The sequence below is a fragment of the Melozone crissalis genome, unplaced genomic scaffold (genome assembly GCF_028551555.1).
Source record: "Melozone crissalis strain CALT ecotype California unplaced genomic scaffold, PUWL_Pcris_2 ptg000208l_1, whole genome shotgun sequence".
NCBI lineage: Eukaryota > Metazoa > Chordata > Aves > Passeriformes > Passerellidae > Melozone > Melozone crissalis.
Genome location: NW_026535972.1, coordinates 153,583 through 175,831, shown reverse-complemented (window position 1 = coordinate 175,831; position 22,249 = coordinate 153,583). Strand labels below are relative to the sequence as shown.

The following is a 22,249-nucleotide window of genomic DNA, read 5'->3' as shown; positions in this document are numbered from 1 at the left end:
TGCTTCTGCAGTCAGGTACCCGACCCGGGACGGCAGCTCTTTGGACTCCAAAACCCAGCGTCTGTGAAATCTGAGCTCAGGAAACCTTCACCCACCAGGGAGATGGGACCAGAGCCGTACCATTAGGGACCCCCTTGCCTCACGGGGGGCTGTGCTCCAGGCCCCTGGCTCACAGCCGGGGAGAGAGCCTCCTCAGGGCTCCCTTCTGCCCAAAGCCGGACCCAACTTGCCCCACGGCAGGCATGAACCAGACACAGGTGACAGAGTTTGTGCTCCTGGGCTTTTCCCACGGCCGGCCCTTCCTCTTTGCTCTGTTCCTGGCCATTTACCTGGCCACGCTGCTGGGCAACTCTGCGATACTCTCCCTTGTGTCCCTGGATCCCCGCCTCCACAGCCCCATGTACTTCTTCCTGGGTCACCTGTCCTGCCTGGACCTTTGCTACTCCTCAGTGACGGTGCCCAAGATCCTGGCGAATGCTTTGCGCCCACGGGCCACCATTTCCTACGGGGGGTGCCTGGTGCAGATGTTCCTGCTGATGTGGTGCGCGGGGGCCGAGTGTGCGCTGCTGGCCCTCATGGCCTACGACCGCTTTGCCGCCGTGTGCCAGCCGCTGCGCTACCGCCAGGCCCTGCGCCGCAGCGCCTGTGCCGCGGCCGCCGGCGGCTGCTGGCTCTGGGGGCTGTTGGACTCGGCCCTGCACACGCTGCTGGCTGCCCGGCTCTCCTTCTGCGGGGCTGCCCGGCTCCAGCACATCTTCTGCGACGCGCCGCCGCTGCTGGCAGCTGCCTGCAGCGACACCCGCCCCAACCAGCTGGCCCTCCACATCTCCAGCATCTTCGTGGGACTCAGTCCCTTCCTGCTCGTCGTCGTCTCCTACCTGTGCATCCTGGCCACCGTCCTTGGGATGCCGCTGGCCACCAGCCGGCGCAAGGCCTTCTCCACCTGCTCCACACACCTGATCGTGGTCACCCTGTACTTCGTGGCAGCCAACCTCAACTACAACCGGCCCAGCTCGGGCTACTCGCCGGCAGCCGACACGCTGGTCTCTGTGCTCTACTGCATCGTCATCCCCATGCTGAACCCCCTCGTCTACAGCCTCCGCAACCAGGAGGTGTTGGGGGCGCTGCGGAAGGCCCTGCGGGTGGGTGCCGTGCCAGGCTCCCCAGGCAGCAACGCCTGAGCAGCGCCAGGGCTGCCGCAGGCCGCCAGCCCTGCAATGTCCCTGCGTGGGACGTCTGTGACAGCACAGCGAGCCCGGGGCTCCCAGCCCAAGCACATGGCTCTCTGCCATCCCTCGCCTCACCTGCAGCGCATCACTGAGAGCAGAATGGCAAAATAAAGCCAGGAACAAGGCTACAGGTCCGGGATTCTGTCTTTATTTTCCAGACGCCATGTGCTGCAACTGTGCTCCTGCCAGGCAGCTCTGCAAAAGGTGAATTCATGTGGAGCCAGACGTGTGCTGGCCCTGAGCATAGCCACGAGCTCTGCCCCAGGGCTTGAGTCAGGCTCTGTGCAGAACAAGGGCAGTGCCTTGGACTGCAAAACCTGGCCTGGGCAAGAGGGGCTGTCCCACCATCCACTGTCCCCATGTGCCTTGGCTTCAATCTGATGTCTGCTGGGTTTCCCCAGGCTGCCAGGGAGGCTCTGCAGCACTCTGCACATAAGCACAGCGGCTCGCACAGGCCGCCCATGGCCTCAGTGCTGCACTCGGAATGGAGGTCTTGGCACTGAGCAGAGAGCTGATGGTACTGAACTCCTCACCAGAAATGCTTTGCTTTATGGCCAGAAAAGTTTCCCTGTGCAGCTGTGGTGTGTGCTGTGGCTCTGGGTGACTGGCTGGGGGTCTGCAGCTGGCCCAAGCTCAGATGATTCTGTGTCTGTGGGGGAAGCAGCCCAATCTGCAGGCATGCACAATGAGGCACATGAGCAGAGCCAGGAGCACGGGCTCACCGGGGCAAGGGAGATGACACAGGCAGGTGACACCTGCAGTCACACAACCCAAACACGCTCATCTGTAGCTCAGTTACCAAGACATACCCAACAGAATCTAATCTGTTCCTAAAGAAACCCACTGGAGAGTCAGAGCTGGGACTAGGAGGCACACAGCCTTGTTGAGAGAGAGCAGTTTGCCATTTCTTAGTGCACAACACGTGCTGATTTTACGCTTCAGGGAAAGAAATGTTTCTGTAACCCATCTGTTGGGTTGGGCTGTTGCTCCTATCCAGACAGGCTGTGAGCCCCTCAGCCCTCCCTGCTATACACCCTTCTGGACTCTAAAAAGTCCTCGAAGCACCCTCAGTCCAGTGTCACGGGGCACATCAGTATGACCAGTGGACACCTTTCTAAGGAGCCCCTGGAAGGGGACAGCAGGAAACAGCAGAAACCACACAAGGAAAAACACTGGGGAAGTTGCCTCAGAGAAACAAAAAACCCAAAGCACTCCAAACAAAAACCCCAAAGCCAACCAACCAGAAACCCAAACAAGAAACCTCCGGAAAAGTTACATTAAAATTGATAATTTTTAACCTGAATCCCATTGCACCTTTCCTGTGACAGAGAGATGGCGTTGGGTGTTCCCAGGATCAAACACTGAGCAGCAATGCCACACTCCTGCACAGGTAGTGCAGGCTTGGCCAACTGCAGGGTGGTCCAGAGCTCACCTGAGAACCACATTGAACTCTAAAGCCTTGGCGCCACAGAGGCACCCTCTGCACACACTGCTGGCAGTGGCAGTGATGGGCTGTGCTCCCACAGCTCCTCAGGTGTTCCTGCAGCCTCTCAGTCCCTCAGGTGTGCTCCCACAGCCCCTCAGTCTCACAGCCCCTCAGGTGTGCTCACACAGCTCCTCAGGTGTTCCTGCAGCCTCTCAGGTGTGCTCCCACAGCCCCTCAGGTGCTGTTCTACTCAGCTGTCCCTGGTTTATTCCTGCTGTGATGGTACCTGCATCTCACAGAGGAACAGTTCCCACAGCTGAACATCCACCTAAGAGGTACTGGCTTGAGGGAGGGCTTTACTTTTGCATTTCTGAAAACTGTTTTTTAAACATCAGCAATAAAATGTTTCCTGCTGTCCTGCTTCCCACACGCCCAGCCTTTTCCTCACATCTGTGATGAAGAGTCAGGCTTTTCAGGAGCCTCCAGCAGGCACAGAGGACACGAGCTGTCACAGAATCACTGGGACACGGTTTGAGCCAGGCCAGAGCAGAAGCTGGGAGGGAGGGCCAGACACACCTGTGCCCAAAAGGGTCACACAGACCACGTTCATGTTTCTCTGGTCCACGCTGCAAACACAGCTCGTCCTAAAAATGGAAACCCTTCCTTCGAATAAACACAAATTTGGCTTTCCCAGGGCTCTTTTCCCTCACCCCTGATTAGGATGAGATCCAGGGCCACAGCAACTGACAAAGGTCCCACAGCTCACATCCCTTTTGCCTTGCCTGGACTAGATTTGGTATTTCTGCTCTGGGAATTGCCCCACTGGGAACAGGACACACTCCTGCAGGCTTGCTGGCTGACAGGTGGGGCAGCCTCGATAGAAGAGACCTTGCATTGCACTCATGTGTTCTTAAACCATCCCACCTTTCCCCCTGGAAGTGGATGGGAATCAAAATCCTCTTGGGCATAAGACAAAACATTCCCTCTGGCACTGCCAATTTGCCCCTTGATATTTCTCTGAATGTGGATGTACCAAGCTGAGCCAAATGAAGCTGATAACATGGAAAAGGCTAAAGCAGAGAGAGGCTGCTGTGCTTTGACAGTGGCCAAATGTCACGCACCCACAAAAGCCACAGAGGAAGGAAAAAAATTAAATGAAGAGTTCATGAGTTAAGGACTGTGAGAAAACACTTCACACCATGGTCTCACTATGGCCTGCAGAGGGATCTCAGCTCTGGCACCTCGTGCACCTCCTGCCCTTCCTTCCCCACTGGCCTTGCTGTCTCCAGGTTGTTTCCCTCACATGTTCTCACCTCCCCCTCTTCTCTGGCTGGGGAAAAACCAAAACAAACTGTGCCCACTTCGTTTTGATCTTCTTCTTCTTCAATATGAGATTCACAAGAGGTGGAACGTGTTGGTTTTGCACGGCCTGGTTTTTGGTGGGGGGGCACAGAGGTGCCTTCTGTGAGAAGCTGCTGGAAGCTTCCACCATGTCCAGCAGCGCCAACCTCTGGTGGCTCTGAAAATTCCATGGGGGATGCAGAGATCCACCCACAGCCTGTGGGGATCCATGGGGATGCAGAGATCCATGAGGGATACAGAGATCCACCCAGAGCCCTGGGATCCACGGGGGATGCAGAGATCCATGAGGGATGCAGAGATCCACCCAGAGCCCCTGGGATCCACGGGGGATGCAGAGATCCATGAGGGATGCAGAGATCCAGGCACAGCCCAGGGTGAGGTGCCCATGCCAGAGCAGGTGATGCCTGCAGCAGGCTGTGCTCCAGTGGCAGCCCCAGGGGAGAGGGGCCCTGCTGCCAGGCTGGAGCAGCCCGTCCTTGGAGCGCTGCATCCCGTGGAACAGTGACCCACGCTGCAGCACTTTTGGAGGATTGCTGCTCATGAGAGTGGACCTGTGCCAGAGAAGTTCACAGAGAGCTGTCTCCCATGGAGGGACCTCACAGTCTCACAGGGGAAGGACTCCTCTCCCAGAGCAGTGGAAGAAAATCTCAGTGATGAAACCACCAAAACTCCCATGTCCTGTCTCCCTGCACTGTTGGTGGGAAGGAGGGAGGACTAGGGGGGAAAAAACATGTTTTAAGGGCTTCTTTTATTTCTCATTATCCTCCTCTGACTCTGTTAGTAATAAATTCACTTTGTACCTCTAAGTCAAGCCTATTTTGCCCTTGGAGTGTTTTCTCCCAATCCTCACAAAGCCTTCATTAAATTTTTCTCTCCTCTGCAAAGTTGTGGCAGAGGAGGGTGGATGAGTGACTTTTGTGGGTGTCTGGCATTTGGCCAGTGTCAAACCATGAGAGAGGCAGAAGCTGGGAGGGAAGCAGCTTGCACTGTGCTAATTTCATTGCAGAAGCTTCACATAATTTGCTGGGAAGAGGCCGACTCTGCCATGGCACTGTCCCCGCCACCAGCCTTCATCCACCATCTCAATGTGCGTGATTGTGTCATCAGGATCAAAAGAAATCTCATCATCTCCATCTGCAAAAAATTTCAAGAAAAGACAGTCACAATGCAAAAAGAACCCCAGAGAGAGCTGGTTCATGCTCTTCCTCCCACCTTCCCCCAGGCAGAAGACAGAACAAGTGCTCTGATAACCCCAAGAGTTTACCTCACCCTACCCCATCCCACAGCACAGATAAAGCAGAGAAAGAGCAAGACCTCACAGATGAAAGATGAAGTTTCTCTGTTGCTGTCCTGCTCTGGGCCAGGACAAGGCTAATTTTTTGCAGTTGTTGGGAGGGGCCATGGCCATGACACGAAGGTTATTCTGTACCACCTCATGTCGTTGCCAGGGTGGGAGAAAGGGACTCTCGATTCCAAGGAACACTGGGTTGAGAAAATATGGTGGAGGGAGCCACCCAATATTGTCTATTGGTGGGTGTTATTCCATGCGAAAAATTTCTTTTGTTATATCTTTTGTTATTAACATTGTTGCTGTTACTTTTCGCTTTCTTCTTGCTGTTTCTGAAATTGTTGCTATCTCAGCCTGTGATCTTTGCCTTTCTGTGCCTCCAATTGGAGAGAAGTGAGGCATGCTGCGAGTTCTGAACTGGAGAATAGCATTCCTACACCATGATGTTCCCAAGCCAGGTGTCACTCTGCTTCCCAGGAGGAAGAAATGCAAAGCAGCGAGTCCCAGCCCTTGACCCCGCCATGCACAGCGCCGGGGCAGACCCACCTCCTTGGTAATCATAGAGAGCCACTGCGCACATCCCGGGGCTCTGCCCCTCGGGGCCATGGGCCGTGCGCCCTGCAGGACACAGGACACTCAGGTGAGACACAGGTGCAGCACCCACACAGTCCTGCTCAGTGCCACCCTCCAGCCCAGCTCTGGGAAGCCCTGTCAGCAAGGAGGGGTGCACCACAGCCCAGAGCAAGGACTGACTTCCCTCCCCTCCCTCAGGGAGACGGCTGGGCCCTGATTTTCATGCTCCTGTCCCAGGAAAAAGGCTGGGAATAGCTCCAAGCTCTTCACTTGCCACAATGGCAGCTGTGTGTGATGGGAGCAGTGACAGCAGCCCATGCAGTTTGCTCCTGGGCGTGGACAAAGGCCACCTGCACTCCTCACACCAGAAACTCCACCAGAGCAGGTCCCCAGAACAGCAGCCATATGAGCAATGGGCTGAACCAGAGGCACCCCCAGGCCCCAGGGCAGCACTTGCCAGGAAACTGCAGCCAGAGCATTGGTCCACATCCTGCTTCTCCCGGGGCTGGGGCAGCCCCCTGCCCAGACCCTGATCCAGCAGATTGCTGCTGTCCAGCCCAGCGTCCCATGCACCTCATCCCATGCACCTTAGAGCTGGGCAGGGGAGCGGGACACAACCAAGTCTCTACCACAGAAGCTGCTATCCTGACCACAGTAGATTTCAGGATAAAAATTCCCTCTGCAGTTTGTCCCATACGTCCAGTGAGGTTAGTGGACAGGTACGAGCTTCCCAAGACACGGGCTGTTCCATCAGTACTCACCCAGGTGGGGATGGCTCTCTCTGGGCTCCTGAGGAAGGATCACCTCATAGTCTTCACCTCCATCTCCTCCAAAGTCGTAGGTGGCCTCCAGCTTCCCCAGTGGGGCTGGCAGCTCCTCATACTCAGCACCTCCACTGGTGCTGTCACAGTAGTCAGAGGGCTCTGGCAGCTCCTCATAGTCCCCACCGACATCCAAACTTTCATTGTAGGTGGGCTGAGCCTGGCTGGGGACCTTGCACAGCTCTGCATCCAGATCTGCTGGCCTTGGTGGCAAAGTGGGTGGTACTTCTTCATCCTCCCTATTGGGGTCCTGCCATGAGGTGGGAAAGGGACAGCAAAGTCACCTGCAAGGCACCCACCACAGGCAGCTCTTTGGTGACTCCCAGCCCCTGACACGAGGCAGCCCCTTTACTGCTGCCAGGGCACAAAAGGATCACCATTCCCTGCACACCAGGGAAACAGCTGAGCTGCTCGGGCTGTGCTGAACCAGCAGCTGCGATTGGCCCAGAGACCCTTAGGACTCACATGTCTGAACTCTGTTCCTGCTTCACCACAGCCAGTGGCAGTGCCACTGCACCAACCCGCTCCCAGAGCTTGTCCCATGGGCTCAGCTGTGTCCCATGGGCTCAGCAGTGTCCCATGGGCTCAGCAGTGTCCCACGGGCTCAGCAGTGTCCACGGGCTCAGCCGTGTCCCATGGGCTCAGCAGTGTCCCACGGGCTCATCAGTGTCCCACAGGCTCAGCAGTGTCCCACGGGCTCAGCAGTGTCCCACGGGCTCAGGTGCTGTGCAGCCATGGCCCACCCCCAGCCCAGTGCTCCCCCTTATCCTTCCAAGCCTCCCCCACCCTGTGGCTCCACGTCCCCCTGCACACAAAGCACAGCTGCTGCCAGGTGCAATCCCCTCTGCTGCTCCCTCCCAGCTCTCCCAGGCTCCCTGGCACCTGCTCTCCTGGTGACACGGGCTGGTCTCCAGCAGCGCCCCTGGGTGCCCCTGCTGGCACGGCTGCAGGGGCTGCCCCAGTCCCAGCGGGCTCCTTCTCTCTCAGAGGGATTTCCTGCTGGAGAAAAGCCATCAGACTGCTCAGTTCATTTGAACAATGGCTGTTCACGTTCCCAACAGAGCAGCTCAGAATCTTCTCCTCCACCTACAAACCTGCTCTGGGCCTAGGCACTCACAGGTTGGTGACAACAGCTGGGCAGCCCCAAAGAGGAGCCATGTGGGGGGACAGCTCCACCCTTAACACCCCTCTGTCCTCTGAGTGCAGGAACAGCACCAGGGGGAAGGCAGGCAGACACAGGGGCTGGGGCCATATCCAGTTTGCTGGGATGCATCCCACACAGACTGCTGGGATAGCAGTGCTGGGGAGCAGTAACCACACTGTGTGCCAGGCACCTGAGGCAAAAGAAGCTGAGGCCAGAGCACAGGTTGAGTGCAGGTATGTCCCTGTATGAGTGTTTGCTGTGCTGAAAAGGAAAGTCCAGTGACAACTGTGAAGCTCAGTGGCCATCCTTGGCAGATGCAGGGAAGCAGTTTAGGCAGGAGGTTACCCTCAAGAGACCAGACAGAAGGAGCTGCAAGGCTCTGAAGAAAAATCAGCGTCACGAGTCTTGGAGGACCCAGCAGGACAGCCCTGGCTCACCTGAGCCCGCCGGTGCTCCCGCCTCCTGCTCTCCTCCTGGGCCTGCCTCCTGCTCTCCTCCTCTGCTGACTGCGCCATGTGCTCAAACCGCAGCCGCAGGCTGCTGGCGCCACTGCAGGCTCCTGTGAGGACACAGCTGATTGACCCAGCCCTGCGTCCTCCTTCCACCACCCCCAGCACCCAGGAGAAACCCAGACCTCTGCCTCTTCCAGAGAAACTTGCAGTCAGCCTCCTTCTCCTGCCCTCCAGCACAGGTTATCCCACCACAGCACACACCTGCCAGCAGGCTGCCACAGAAGGACTGTGAGGCCCACAGCTTCCTAAGCCCGGGGCTAGTGCTCAGGTCTCACCTGCCTCCAGGGGTGTTGTTTTCTCATAGGAGGAGGTGGGAGCTGCCATCTCATCAAAGCCAGCAGCACTCTGCAAGAGGAAGTGAAAGAACTGCTCAGCCCATTGGGCAATGCCAGTGCTGGCTTTGGGTACTGGTGATGGCAGGCTTTGCTCCCAGGTACATTTGTCCTCACCTGCACACCTGCCCTGGCCCAGGGGAGGCTGTTGGCTGCAGTCTCCCCTTCGGACACCTCCCTGTCCTGGGGATGTGCCTGTCGCCCCCCAGCCAAGGACACAGGTGTCCCTGCCCAACAGGGCTGGAAAGGTGCTGTGGAGCCCAGCGGGGAAGGCTGAACAGAGACACAGGACAGCAGGGCTGGGGATGCTCCCTGTACCATAGCAGGGAGCTGGGGGATGCCTGGGGGCATGTATGGCCATCTGCCTCTTCCCCAGGCCCAGGGACACTGTGCATCCCCCCCATGGCACGAGGCCTGGAAGCACTTCCCTGCTGGCCACACAGCTGCCTCACCTCCCACGTGTGTGCAGGGGCACAGGCTGGAAAGCAGCACCTGTGTGCAAATACCTGCGGCACCACCGGCTTCAGGAGGGATGGGGAGAGGCTGGGCTGGGAACAGTATTGGTGGGGAGGGTGCAGGAAAGCCAAAGTGAGATATAGAAGGCTTAAGGGTTTTTCTGCTTTCATGAGAAAACTCTTTCATGCACAAAGGAACGAGCAGGTAGGAGCCACTTCTCAGGCTGACACTTTCAGCAGGGGCTGCCTGCAGGTGTCACAACAGGCTGGTGGCCAACCGTGGCAGCAGCTCCAGCCACAGAGAGCAAGGCACAACTTTCCCAGGCATTGTGCTGGGGAAGGCTGTGAGAAGATGGGAGAAAAGAATGTTGAACAATTCCTATCTTCATTTATTGTACTTGTTGTTGTGAACATGTAGAATGTGTTATGGAGATTTGTTCACTAAAGGGTGATGTCTTGACTGGCTGCTAGTGATAGTGTTTAGATTCAATTGACCAATCTGGTCTGTCTGTATTGGACTGTCTGCAAAGGACAATGAGTTTCTTAATAAGCATAGTACAGTATAAAGAAGCGATTGATCAGCCCTCTAGAATCATGGAGTCAATGCTAATTATTACCCAGCGGGGACCCATGCTATGATAGCTGACTGCAGCCATGGAGCCCAACAGCAGCTCTGCCCTCCCTGCAGAAAACACACCTGAGCAGGTAAACCAGCCTGCAGGCTCAGAACCAGGTGTCCACAGGTCACAGCAGAAGCCTGGACATGCTGTGTATATGACAGCATTTTTATTTTGTGTGAGCTTTAGTCTGATACTGAGTGTCCAGAACTTTACCAAAGGGGAGTTCAGGCTGCCTGAGAGTCTGTTATGCTCTGCTCTGGTGCAGCAAATTCAGCATTTCTCAATTCCTGAAGACCAGGCAATCTGAAACTTAGTTACTTGCCCAAATAATCCTTATTTTTACCATGTTTGTTTATGCTTCAGTATTCTTAAAATGCAGAAATTCATGTTCACTTTCAGCCAAACAAGAAGTGCTTATCTCCTCTCTGCATCCTGCTTCCCAAAAGAGCCACAACCCTTTTACCCAGTCCTCATGTGCTTTTGCATGTTGTTTTTGACCACATACAAGGTGTGCCTTTCGTCAGTGCACCTCCATTTGCTGTGGCTAAATTCAGAGCTAGCACGAATCTCTTCTGATGGCAGGGCAGCATTCCCTCTCTGAGGCAGGCCCAGCCAGCATGGACAGGACCACGGGGGTGGTTTCACTGTGTTTGCATCCCCCCCTGCTTCCTCGCGCTCCCGAGCACGGTGATGCTGCTGCTGTACCAAACACAAGGAGCCCCAGCAAAGGAAGGAGGTCTCAGGGAAGGCACCCTCACTCCTCTTCCAAATGCCCCAAGCCCCAGGATCTGCATCTTTTAGGCTATCACATGCATGCAGATCACAGCCACTCTGGCCCCCCGTGGGGACCAAGCCCTCAGGGCAGCTGCCAAGCACAGAACTGGTCCCAGTGCCTGTCACCCCACTCTGAGATGGGACTGCAGATGAGGCTTTGCCTGGCATCAGTCCAAACAGAAAACCTCAACCAGCAACTTGGTGACCTCTTCTCGTGCACAGCAGATTGATCTATGCCGTCCCATCCCTGCTGGAGTTTGTCAAGGTGTGCAGGAAGATTTAACACCTGAGCAGAACATGAGGCACTCCTTGATAGGAGTGGAAAGCCTGCAGAGGGTAACAAACAGCAGAGAAGTGAGAGGTGACAGAGAGTGCCATGAGGAAATCCTGCATTACAGTCTCCCCAGGCTGCATTCCTCTGCACCCTCTGGTTCCACAGCTCTGCACTGGGTACTGGGATCTCAGCTCCACTGGGGCAATCTCTTCTCTTTCAGCTGGCCAAAAAGCAGTGGTTACAAGGAAGAAATCGCAGGCTGCAGCAGTCTTACCTTGTCCACTCTATCCTTCTGGACCCCATAACGGCCTCCAAACCCTTTGGCATAGTCTATATGGCAAAAAAAGAAGTTATTTTAGAGTATTTTGTAGTTTGTGTGCACCTCTGACTTCAGTGTGCTGTGACCAATGAAATGAGTTTGCATGTGTTATTATCTCTAGTTAATTCCATATGTGATGAGACACAGATAAAGCTAAGTGCTCTGGACAGCAGCTTTTAGGACCAATCCCTCCCTCCTTTCAGCTGAGGGCACAGGTGTGCAGGGCTGTAGCTGCCAAGCCGAGCCCAAGGCACCAGGGTGAGCCCAGTCACCCCAGCGTGGCCCTGCTCAAACATGCTGCACACAAGGCACTCCTGGGATCTGCTCTGCCTCGTTCCTCTGTGACAGCTCGTGCCTTCAGAGTGTGTCCCGTGTGTGCAAAGAGCAAATCTGGGTGGAATTGGGGCTGGGAGGTTACAATGAGCTCATGGTTAGGAACGTCCCTCACAGGGAAAGGCAGAGTCTGGGAGTCCTGACCTGACTGAGGGACCCACACTGCGTGTCCCCCACTGATGCAAGCTCCCCCCGACTCTGCCCTTGTGCTTTGGGGTTCACTGTGTCTGCAACGTGCTGGACACATTCTGCTTTCAGCAGCTGGATCTCTTACTATGAACCACAAGCTCCAGACACAGGTCTGTGTGTGCTCCAGGGAAACTGCTGCCACCTCTGACAATATTTCCCGACCTCTTTGGGATGCATGGGGCTGCACTTCTTCCTGGTGGTCCCAGCCAAGGGCATTCTTGTCCTGGCGATCCCTCTGGACCCCAAACTTCCCACCAAAGCCCACAGAATAGTCTTCAGCCACAGGGATCCAGATCAGGGCATGGAAGAGAACACACAAGGGAGGGAAAGAGACAAGTGGCAGCAGTGCGAGCTCAGGCTGTTCTCACAGGTTTTCCATGCCCAGAACTTAGAGAAAGACATGGAACAGGACCAAATTTCCCCACCGGTGTAGCAGCAACAGCCCTCCCTCCTCCCTGGGATATGCCACCTGCTATTAGCACCTGCCTGAGCTTCCCCTTCACCCTTCCTTTGGTGATATGCTGTCCAAGAGACCCCTGTGCCCACAGAACTCTTCTGATCCTCTTCCTTTAGCCTGAACTCTTCTTAGCAGCCATGCACTGTGCAATGGCTTTCCTCACCTGGCCCTGCCCAACAGCTCCCTGTACTCTTCCACCATTCTTGCAGCAGATTGCAAATGCCCTGCACTGCCCTGCAAGTGTCCATAGTGCCAGTGGGCACAGTGCCCAGCTCCAGCCTGGCACTGCCTGCTCCCCCTCCTCAGCTGGCTCCCCCACCAGCACTCCCAGCCCCTCCAGCTCCCTCAGTTTTCCCAGCTCACCTGGCTGCCAGGGCTCACCTTTCTGAGAGTCATGCTTCTCTGCCTGGCTCTTGTAGTCAAATCCCACAGCTGCTTTGTCCACCTTATCCCTTTCCACTCCGTAACGGCCACCAAAGCCCTTGGAGTAATCTGAGGTGGAGCATGGAGTCAAATGCTGCCCCCAGCATGGGGCTGGTGAGGAGAGGACAGGGAGCAGCACTGGGGAGGAGCCCCAGGGAGAAGGGACAGTAGCAGAGATTATGGAAAACACCACAGAAAGTGAAGGGTTTGAGGGGACAGGGTGGATGGCAGGAAGCACCACAGATGAGAGCCCACAGGAATGAGAGCACAAGGCAAATGGACAAAGGGCACCAAGAGACACAGCAGGCCAGGAGGAAAGAAGAAAACAGACATGCCAAGGACAGTGGTACATGGGGCCACAAGGGAGATGGACTGGGAACAGAATCTGAAACAAGAGACAGGAGACTGTGCCACAGCCAACAGCACAGGACACTGGGAGCAGAAGAGAAGCTGGGCAAAGAATCAAGGGGCCACATATGCCCGTGGACTTGCCTTTCTGGGACGAGTGTTTCTCCACCTCACTCTTGTATTCAAAGCCCACTGCTGACTGGAATAACAAGGGGAGGACTGCCAGTCATCCTGAGGGCCAAGATGGGTGTCAGCCTCCCTCCCCTGGGGCCAGGCTGTCACTGGCTCCTGTCTTGTGCTGCAGCACACGGGGGCAAACACCACAGCCCCTGGAGAAACAGTGCTCTGCCTGGCTGGGACAGGCCCACCACAGCAGTACCCACCAGCCACCTCCACAGGTGCCCCAGGCCGTGGGGCCACTGCCCTGCACACCAGCTGAGCTGTGCCTCAGCGAGACCAGCTGCACGCCCTGAGCTGTGAGAACAGCCCCAGGCTGGCGTGTGGCAGCGCTCCAGGGCCAGCACAGGCCACAGGTCTGGGTTTCAGTCGCACTGTCCAACACACCTTATCGGCTCGGTCTCGCTGGACTCCAAACTTTCCACCAAAGCCCTGGGCTGCATCTGTCTGCGAGGAGTGCTTCCCAACATCAGCCACGTACTCGTGTCCCACTGCGCACTGAGGGAGAGAGTGTGACATGAGCACTCATGGGGAACAGGCAGAGGCACCACAGCTGCTCCCACACGCTGCTGACCCGCTCGCAGCCACACGTGACAGGTCCAAGCTGGCTGGGCCATGGTGCCCAGGCTCTCCACGAGGCCTTTGCCAGCAGCCGCTCTGCTCAGAGGCCTGGGAGCAGTCTCGAGGGCCGTCACCTCACAAACGTCCCCACTGCCAGCTCATTAAGCACAGTGTGGGATGCTGAATGCCACCTGCTCTCAAGTGCTGGTGGAGTTGCATGGTGGATAATCACAGGGTAGACAAGAGAAAAGTGCAGGCAGGCACATAGAGCTGAGAACTCCAGGCAGAGCTCTGGCACCCATTTCCTGTTTCTGTATCTGACAGTGAGGGCCAACAAACCTGGCCACAGGCCAAGCCAGGAACCCACTCTCCCTGCTGGAGCTGCCGTGGCCAGGAACCACAGACACTCTATGCCACAATGGAACAGCTGTGCCCAGACTCTGCTGGACCACTGTGAGGGTGCTTTTGTTGAGCAACTTCTTGGCCTTTGTCCAATTTCACCGGGATGCTGCAAGTGTTCAGCTTCTGGCCCTTCTGCTGAGGAGCGTGTGCAGTTTCTGACTACAACAGCTCTGGCAGGGAGAGCAGGGAATTTCTGAGGACAGTCTTTCTCACCCTGCCATCCTGGTGTTGTTCAATCCCACAGTGACCACACCTATGGAACTCTATTTCGATCTAAACATCTCACCTCTGATATAGAAGCAATTAAATGCCGAAAGGTGCAGGAAGAAGCGTGATAATGATTATCACAAAACATAGACCAGATCTGATATCTAGGGCTTTATCTCAGGGAGATATGAGCTCTCTAATGCAGAATATGAGGAGGGAATTACTACACATTAGTTCTGCAAGAACAAGTAGGGAGGCACCAGATTTAATTGTTACGCAGCAGGCTTGAACAGCCCCAGAAAGCCTTTCACAGCTAAAGGGAGCATTGCAAAGTTGTAGAGAGGAGTTACACAAATGAATTCAAATAGATCCTGGAGACAGAGAATAGGCTAGCTGGATATGTGTGAATCCATGCAAACTCTCCATATTCTTCCTTCAGGGTCAGCCCAGAAAACAGAGATACCCCCTCCTTTATGAGAAAAGCACTTTTCCACTGCGGCTCAGGGAGGCCTCCCACAGCTGTTACCTTATCCATTCGGTCTCGCTCTGTTCCAAATTTGCCCCCATAGCCATAGGATGCCTTGGGGCCAGTCTCCAGCTCCTTCTTCTTGATGACCTCGTGTTCCTCTGATACCTTGTTCCTGAGCTGATGGATGCTGGAGACAGAGACAGGGCAGGCAGGTGTGGGATTCTGCAGAGCCAAAGCCCAGCAGGACACAAAGGCAGGACCAGCTGTGCTGTGTCCCCCTGCGGTCCCAGTCCCGCTGCACTCACTCAATGTGCTCAGCCCGGCCAGAGCCCTCGATGGTTTTGGCTCCCCAGCGCTGCTCCCGCTCGGAGATGTCGTTCTGCGGAAGAACGGCGGCTGTTAGCCCGGCCCGCACAGACCAGGCCCGGCCGGCACAGACCAGGCCCGGGCCACACGGACCAGGCCCGGCCCGCACGCACCAGGCCCGACGGGCACGGACCAGGCCCGGCCCGCATGCACCAGGCCCGGCCCACACGCACCAGGCCTGGCCCGGGGTCCCGCGCCCCATCCCTGCCGGGCCAGGGGCTCCGACCTACCCCACGAGCCAGGGCAACACCGGCATGTGCGGAATTGTCCATTCGGGAAATCACTCAGGAAACCGCACTGACCCCAGCCCTCGGGCCTGGCCATCACGGCCTTGTGTAGTAGCTTTGTGGAAGCTTTGAACATGTATTTGATAAAGTGAAGCATCAATAAAGTATTTCCTAATATAAAATAAAGCTGAAAATATGTATATGTGAAAGAGAATGAAAAAGTTAATACCAAGTCTTATTGTGTTTATGCATAGTTTGAATGCTTCCACAAATAGAAGAAATAAAGTAAGCAAAAAAATTTGACAGTGTAGACTTTTCCTAAAACATTAATAACTTGAAACTATGAGAAAGGAATTTGATTTTCTGCCCCAAACTAGAATTTCTTACTGGAAATAGTTAGGCAAGACTGAACCTCACAAACACAGGATTCTTGTCCAACAGGAGAGGCTTTTTGGAAAGTAATAGAGAAACAAATGGAAAATGAAAACCATGATCCTGTATGAATGCAGAGGGTTCCCCAGCCTGAACCCTTCTGCTCTCTCACCAGCTCAACTCAGAGTTGAACTAGATAGAAAACGAGTGTAAGAGGCACAGAGCTGCACCTGCGCAAGCTGACTGTAAGCAGAGTAGGATTTTTCACCTGGAAAAAAGATAAATGAGGGAAATCCTGTACAGTTAGGAACAGTGTGGGAAAGAGAAAATTTGTTTGCTGTGTCTTGTAACATATGTTGCAGAGAGGACAAGGGAGTTACCCTTGTAACAAGGGAGTTTCTTAAACTAGCAGGTTGGAGAAACCCTGCATATTCTGTACTCCTTGGGTATCATTGATTGTGGCTAGACATGAGGTATGCAATGGTGTAGGACGTTCTGGAGACTGAACGTGGAGATGTGTCAGAAGTGGCTCAGGCAGGTGAGCTGGCAGTGCCTGACAAGGGCTGATGCCCTGGGCTGACCCTGCCCTGTGCTGCAGCCCTGCTGAGCCCTGAGCCTGCCCCAGCAGCCGGAGCCCAGGGCCAGAGCTCTCCACACCACACCACACCACACCACACCACACCACACCACAGCACACCACACCACACCACACCACACCATCGGTAGAACAGTTTCCACACCAGACACTCACCACGAAATCGGGGTCCGTGTCCCAGTCGTCTCCCTCAGCCTCCACCTTCACTGACACGTTGTGTCCCACAACTGCTTTCCACATCTGCACAATAGGGACATGCTGTCACCCAGGGTGGCCACAGCTGGCTCACGCTCAGTCACAGCAGAAGCTGGGCTGGAAGGGGCCCTTACAGGCCACCTGTCCCTCATATGGCACAGAGCACCCCAAGAGAGCTGCTCCTGAGCCCCAGCATGTCTTACAGCAAAGCACACAAGGAGTATAGGTGCAAACCATGGCCTTCGTGCACCCTGACTGCAGCGGGAACACACACATTATAATGTAAATGAATGCTGGCATCCAGTTACCAGGTTCTGCTTTTCCAACACACATTACTTTTCTGTGCTGTGGGAGGCTGTTCCCTGGGTTCCCCCTGCTATTAGTTCAGTTGCACATGCCATGGCATGCTCCAACACCATGACGCTGTGCTGTTGGAACTGAGGTGGATTCCTCAAGCCTCTGTCTGCTTTTCCACCTTTTAATCCCTGCCCGTAGCCTAGAGAGGGGTCAGAGCAAGGCTGGACAGTGGTGTGACAGCGCTGGTGCTGTGTGGGGTTCAGGTCTGTCACATGGAGAAAATGGGAAATGGGGCTAAAAGCACTTAAGATGTAGGGCTGAACTGGCTGAGGCTGTGGTGGAACTGCTCCTGCAGGCCTGGAGGAAGCGATGGGCCCAGGAAGAGGAAGTTAAAAGTAATGTGAAATCTAAAACTGCTACATTTCATTTTCAAGGTGACAGTGAAAACAACATGATGAAACCCTCCCCCGAAACAACTGAGTTTTTCCAAAATGAGAGACAGAGAGAAAAGATTAGTTTGCTGTCCCTACACCCCAGAGCAATCACTCTCATCAGAGCTCCATCCCTCCATATCCCACCCCTTTTTTCTGCCTGCAGTATTGAGGAACTGCAAGTTCTCTGTGTTGCCCAAAACAGCTTTTTCGTGGGGCAGAGAGAAAGATGGAAGAGAATGTGCAGGAAAGACTGAGCTGGGCCCTGCTCTCCATCACACCAAACTGTGACCAAACCAGCAGGAAGGAGGGGAGCTCCTGTGTGCTGGATCTTCAGTTAACAGCAGCTTTTACCATGTGCCCAGCTGTGCTAACCCCTCACTCCCACGGCTGTGTGGAAGCCTCAGACAGCCCTGAGCTCTTGGGGCAGTTGTCCTCTGTGAAAGCAAATAGTTTATGCGGAATAATTAATAATTCTCTGTTTGTGCTAAGTAATTAACTGTCCCACATCAAAATGGGACTGCTTAAGTGAGTAACCTTCCGGTTTAGTGAGTGCACTGCTCAGTTTCGAGCTGTCCTTTCCAGAGAGCCAGCACTGTAAGATCGGGGAGCGAAGAGAACAGAAACCAAATAAGCACAGCAGGGATGATTCTTTCTTTTGTCAAACAAAGGCCAGGTAGTCAGCTAAGAGAGCACATGAAGGGCTAAGGCAGATACACAGTTTGTATTTCGGTATTGGGCCTTCTCCAGGTGCCTCAGGATCACAGCCAGTCTGTGACATTGCCCACTGACAGCAATCCCGTGCCAAATTGGATGCAGTTAATTGCAATTAGAAGCAGGGTCTTTGGAAACGCTCATGTGGACAACACAGCCCCTTCTAACTAACACCTTTCTTCTCCTTTTCCCGTCTCTCATTTTTTGGCATCTCTCAGCCAAAGATTTTTAAAGTTTGCTGCTCATTTTTGTAAAGCATAAACCAGCAATAATAACCAGCTAGCACAGGGCTGCTTATCATCAGGGCAGCTGATTTGAGCTCAAATAAGACAGTTCAAGGTTTTAAATACTACTGTAAATGGTTCTTGACCCCCCATTCTCCAAAGCTGCTTGCCATGCATTGTGGGAACCATGACAAACCACAGGCTGAAATCACATCACAAGGCTCTGTCATATGAGAAATATCAGCCAGGGTAGCATCTCAATCCTTTTTTGTCCCATTTTCCCCTAGGAAAACATCCACTACAGCACAAATACAGGGCTACCACACAGCACAGTCGTGCTGGTAGATTTGGAAATGTGGTTTTTTAGAGCCTCAAACACAAGAACCACAATGATGACAGGACAACAGCCTGAGAAGCAAATGTCGAGCATTGTCCACTTAAACATGTTCTTAGCCCACCAAAAACTACACTTTTTTGTAGTAATTTCTCACTTTCTACTCCCAAAACCCCCTCAAGTTTTCTTACCTTTAAAGGCTCACCAGTTCCTGCTGGCAAACTCGCTGCTTTTTGCTCAGGCACCTGCTGAGCACAGCTTTGGGCCTGCTCCGAGTTCCTGTTTTAACTTCAGCACTTTTCACTTCCTGCACCCCAGCCCCCAGCTCTGCTCGAGTCGTGAGTCCCAGAGCTGGCCCCAGTGCTGCAGCTCCTCTGCAGTGCTGCAGTTCAGCTCCCCTGCAGTGCCACAGTTCCCCTGCACTGCTGCAGCTCCCCTGCAGTGCCGCAGCTCCCCTGCACTGCTGCAGCTCCCCCGCAGTGCCGCAGTTCCCCTGCAGTGCTGCAGCTCCCCTGCAGTGCCGCAGCTCCCCTGCACTGCTGCAGCTCCCCCGCAGTGCCACAGTTCCCCTGCACTGCTGCAGCTCCCCTGCAGTGCCGCAGCTCCCCTGCACTGCTGTAGCTCCCCCGCAGTGCCGCAGTTCCCCTGCAGTGCTGCAGCTCCCCGGCAGTGCTGCCTCTGCCCTGAGACACTGATGCAGTGCAGACAGAGCTCCTCCATCAGCACACTGGAGCCCAGCAGATCCTAGCACACTTGTGTTCTACAGAAGACTCTCACATGGGCATAAAAACCAGAGTTCTGGTGGAGGCACAAATCCTGGAGCCATGTCTTGAGCATGCCTTTCACTTTCAGTATCTCTCCCCATCACTTGGAGGCTTGAGGAGAACACTAACTATGCTCCTGAACCTTTTCCATTCTGCCTTGGGGCCTGAAAACTGCTCTGATCAAACCTGGGGTTCCTGTTGCACATCACCAGTACCCTCATGAGAGAGCCAGAGTGGGCACAGTCCAAAGGCTGCACTGAACTGCAGTCAGCTCTCCAGTGACACCTGTGTCTCGGGCTCCTGGGGGGCAGCAAGCACTCCTGAAAAGAGTCCAGCACAGGGAGCTTCCATTGTGCTCAGGAGCAACTTGCCTGTGACTGCACCCTCTGTTGTTTCTCCTCTGCAATGGCCTTGATGCAGCTCTCATTATCAGGGGGGTTGCTCTGCCCTTGGTGAGGGCACCTGCACAGGCTCCTTGCACCTCATCATGAGCTTTGTCTGCCGTTCCCAGACCCTCACACGGGTCCTGTAAAGGGAGCTGAGAGGATCAGGAGGGCACCCCTTAGAACTCCATGCGGTGACTCGTACCCACCCCTGGTGCTGCCTTCCTCCTGGCACGTAACCACACCTGTCCCAGCTCAGGGTGCTGCTGAACTGGCCTGAGTGCCCGAGGATGACAGAGCACAGCTTCGTTGGCTGACCTTCCTTCTCAGCCTTTACTGAAGATAGATCAAAAATCAAGGCAGGACAGGTCTATTGGACAAGAAATAAAATGTTGAAATGTTTGAGACAGGAACAATCAGCTAAAAGGCCCCATCTTTCATCAGGTCAAACCACAAAGCTGTTCAGTCAGCCTATGCTTAGCAGATCAGGAGATCCTTTTGAGGTTTTATTCCCATATTTAATCTAAGCTATAACTGTTCTGTCTGTAGGCATAAAACATTTAAATGTATCTGAGGCCTCAGAATCATGCCTTTCTTCAGTTCAGGGAAAAATGCGTGCGCTTTAAGGAAACATACTTCACTTATAATCCTTGCTCCTGTTAAACACAGTGCAAACATCACCTACATCCTTACAACAGCCCCATGGAGGCTTTTGTTCCAGCGGTGGTTGGGGACTGTAGCAGTGACTGTGAACAAGGGTACCTGGTTTTGGCTACACAAAGTTGGGACGGTTGAACTGTCCCATCTGAACGACCAGCATGTTCTAGCTCATTGCTGCCAACTTCTCTATCTGTCCTGGGGTCACACAACTCTAACAAGGTGCAGCGTTCAGGCTAATGTGCAAAAAAAAACCCAGGCAGGTATTGTTTCACTGGAATTGCTTCACGATGCATGCAATGGTTTGGGTTGGAAGGGATCTTAAAATCATTAGTTCCACCCATCCCTACCATGAGACATTGCCCATTCAGGTGCTATTTCCTTATTCTGTCAGCTGAAAAAGGCTGAACAAGGAGTGAGATAGGGACAAAAGGCCGTCACCTAGGCATTCACTTGTATAACGAAACAGCTTCTGCAGCGATCACACAAGGCAGTGCACACAGAGGGGACCTGCAGCCCCACCGTGCCCCACACAAGGTGTGCTGATACAGCAGCACTACACCCTCCACTTGCAGTTACATGGCAATGTTTCACAAACTCCATCTGAAAAATAAACTTTATTATACATACAGGAGTTCATACCCCAGGAAGATATAGACAAACTATTTGGTCATTGAATTTGACATAGAGGAAGTTCACACTGACAATCACAGACAGTCCACAAGAGGATATGTGGTGCCAGTGCTCTGGACCTGCCAGAGATCCAGCTGGTTTAGCTACCAGTGAAATCACTCCACCCTCAAACAGGCTTTCTGCACTGGCTAGAGCAGCTTAGTTTACCACCAATATCAAAAGAACTACCTCTTTCCCATGGGAAAAATGTGACTGTTAATGCTCTACTGAGAGGCAGATGGGATTCTCCTGGCCAGTACTCTGAATGAAATGACCACTCAGGATCTGGCAGCGAACACCACTGAGCTTCCTTTGCATCCAACATTCTCCTTTTGGAAGTGGGCAGTCTCAAATTCAGGAGGTTCTTAGAAAACAAATGGAAATAGATCCATATTTCCATATATCATAAAAGATTCAGTCCATTTGTATCATTTGATTTGGGTCCAAACATGCCCAGACACCAGCACCAGCTTTCTACACCAGAGGTTCTAAAACCAGAAGGTTTTAGAACTCTGGCTCCTTCCTCAGCACAAGGGAGAGAGTTTATTTCTGGAGCTTGTGCATTTGCTTTGGGTTCACACAGCACATTATGGACCCCTTCAACACAGCCTGTGCAGGTTCAGTCTTGTGACAAGTATTTAGTGGATGAGAAGGCAGGAGCAGGGCTGCTCTACTAGAGGTAAGGCAGCACCTTCCATCATAAGAGGTGCACAAATGCTATAAATAGGAGGATTTTTAACTTAAGAGCTAAAAGGTTTCATGTTTCCTATTCATTTTAAATAACTAAACTACTGGCATTATTTTACAGACTTGTCAGGGCAGACATATGACTGATTTTAAATGGAATGCTCACCATGGCCAGATATACTAATTTTGGCCCTTCTTCAACAGGAGATGCAACTGAGCAGGAAACATGATTTTAAAATTCACATTCCTTAAAGTGCCCATAACTTCCTTAGGATATGCATTTCAGACAGCTCTGAGCCATGGAGCAAATCTAAGCGGTGGAAGAAAGGGAAGACAATTCTCCTACATCCAGCTACAATGTTCCCCCAACCTCACTTATGGATTCAGCCTAAGAGGGGGAAGATTGTGCAGTTTTAGAAGTGCTGAAGTACTGCAGCAACTCAAGAGTATCTTTCTTATTCCTACTGCAGCACAATACTATCTAAAATGAGTGGTACTGCTTCCAGGCACAGGAACAGATGCTGTCCTTGAGGCTTGCAGCACAACCCTGGCTCAGCAAATGAAGCACTCCCATAGAAACACCAAGGGAAGGGCAGATCTCCTGGAGCAGCTCCCCAGCACTGACAGCAGGCTGCT

General features: G+C 53.8%; 2 protein-coding genes across 2 annotated transcripts; one reads left to right on the top strand and one right to left on the bottom strand.

The window, feature by feature from the left end:
- The first annotated feature begins 242 nt into the window (after positions 1-242).
- LOC128949263 (olfactory receptor 5V1-like) lies at positions 243-1,181 on the top strand. Its single transcript, XM_054294126.1, has one exon. It carries the CDS (start codon positions 243-245, stop codon positions 1,179-1,181), a length of 939 nt encoding a protein of 312 aa, XP_054150101.1.
- A 3,213-nt stretch (positions 1,182-4,394) lies between these two features.
- LOC128949261 (hematopoietic lineage cell-specific protein-like) lies at positions 4,395-18,713 on the bottom strand. The gene is made up of 15 exons (XM_054294124.1): positions 18,642-18,713; positions 16,412-16,495; positions 15,001-15,074; positions 14,753-14,882; positions 13,444-13,554; positions 13,024-13,078; positions 12,490-12,600; positions 11,814-11,924; positions 11,085-11,140; positions 8,631-8,700; positions 8,281-8,402; positions 7,582-7,695; positions 6,640-6,949; positions 5,852-5,923; positions 4,395-5,151 (listed from the first exon to the last, which is right to left on the bottom strand). Exons 2-15 carry the CDS (start codon positions 16,493-16,495, stop codon positions 5,015-5,017), a joined length of 1,557 nt encoding a protein of 518 aa, XP_054150099.1. The 5' UTR covers positions 18,642-18,713; the 3' UTR covers positions 4,395-5,014.
- Positions 18,714-22,249: the final 3,536 nt, after the last annotated feature.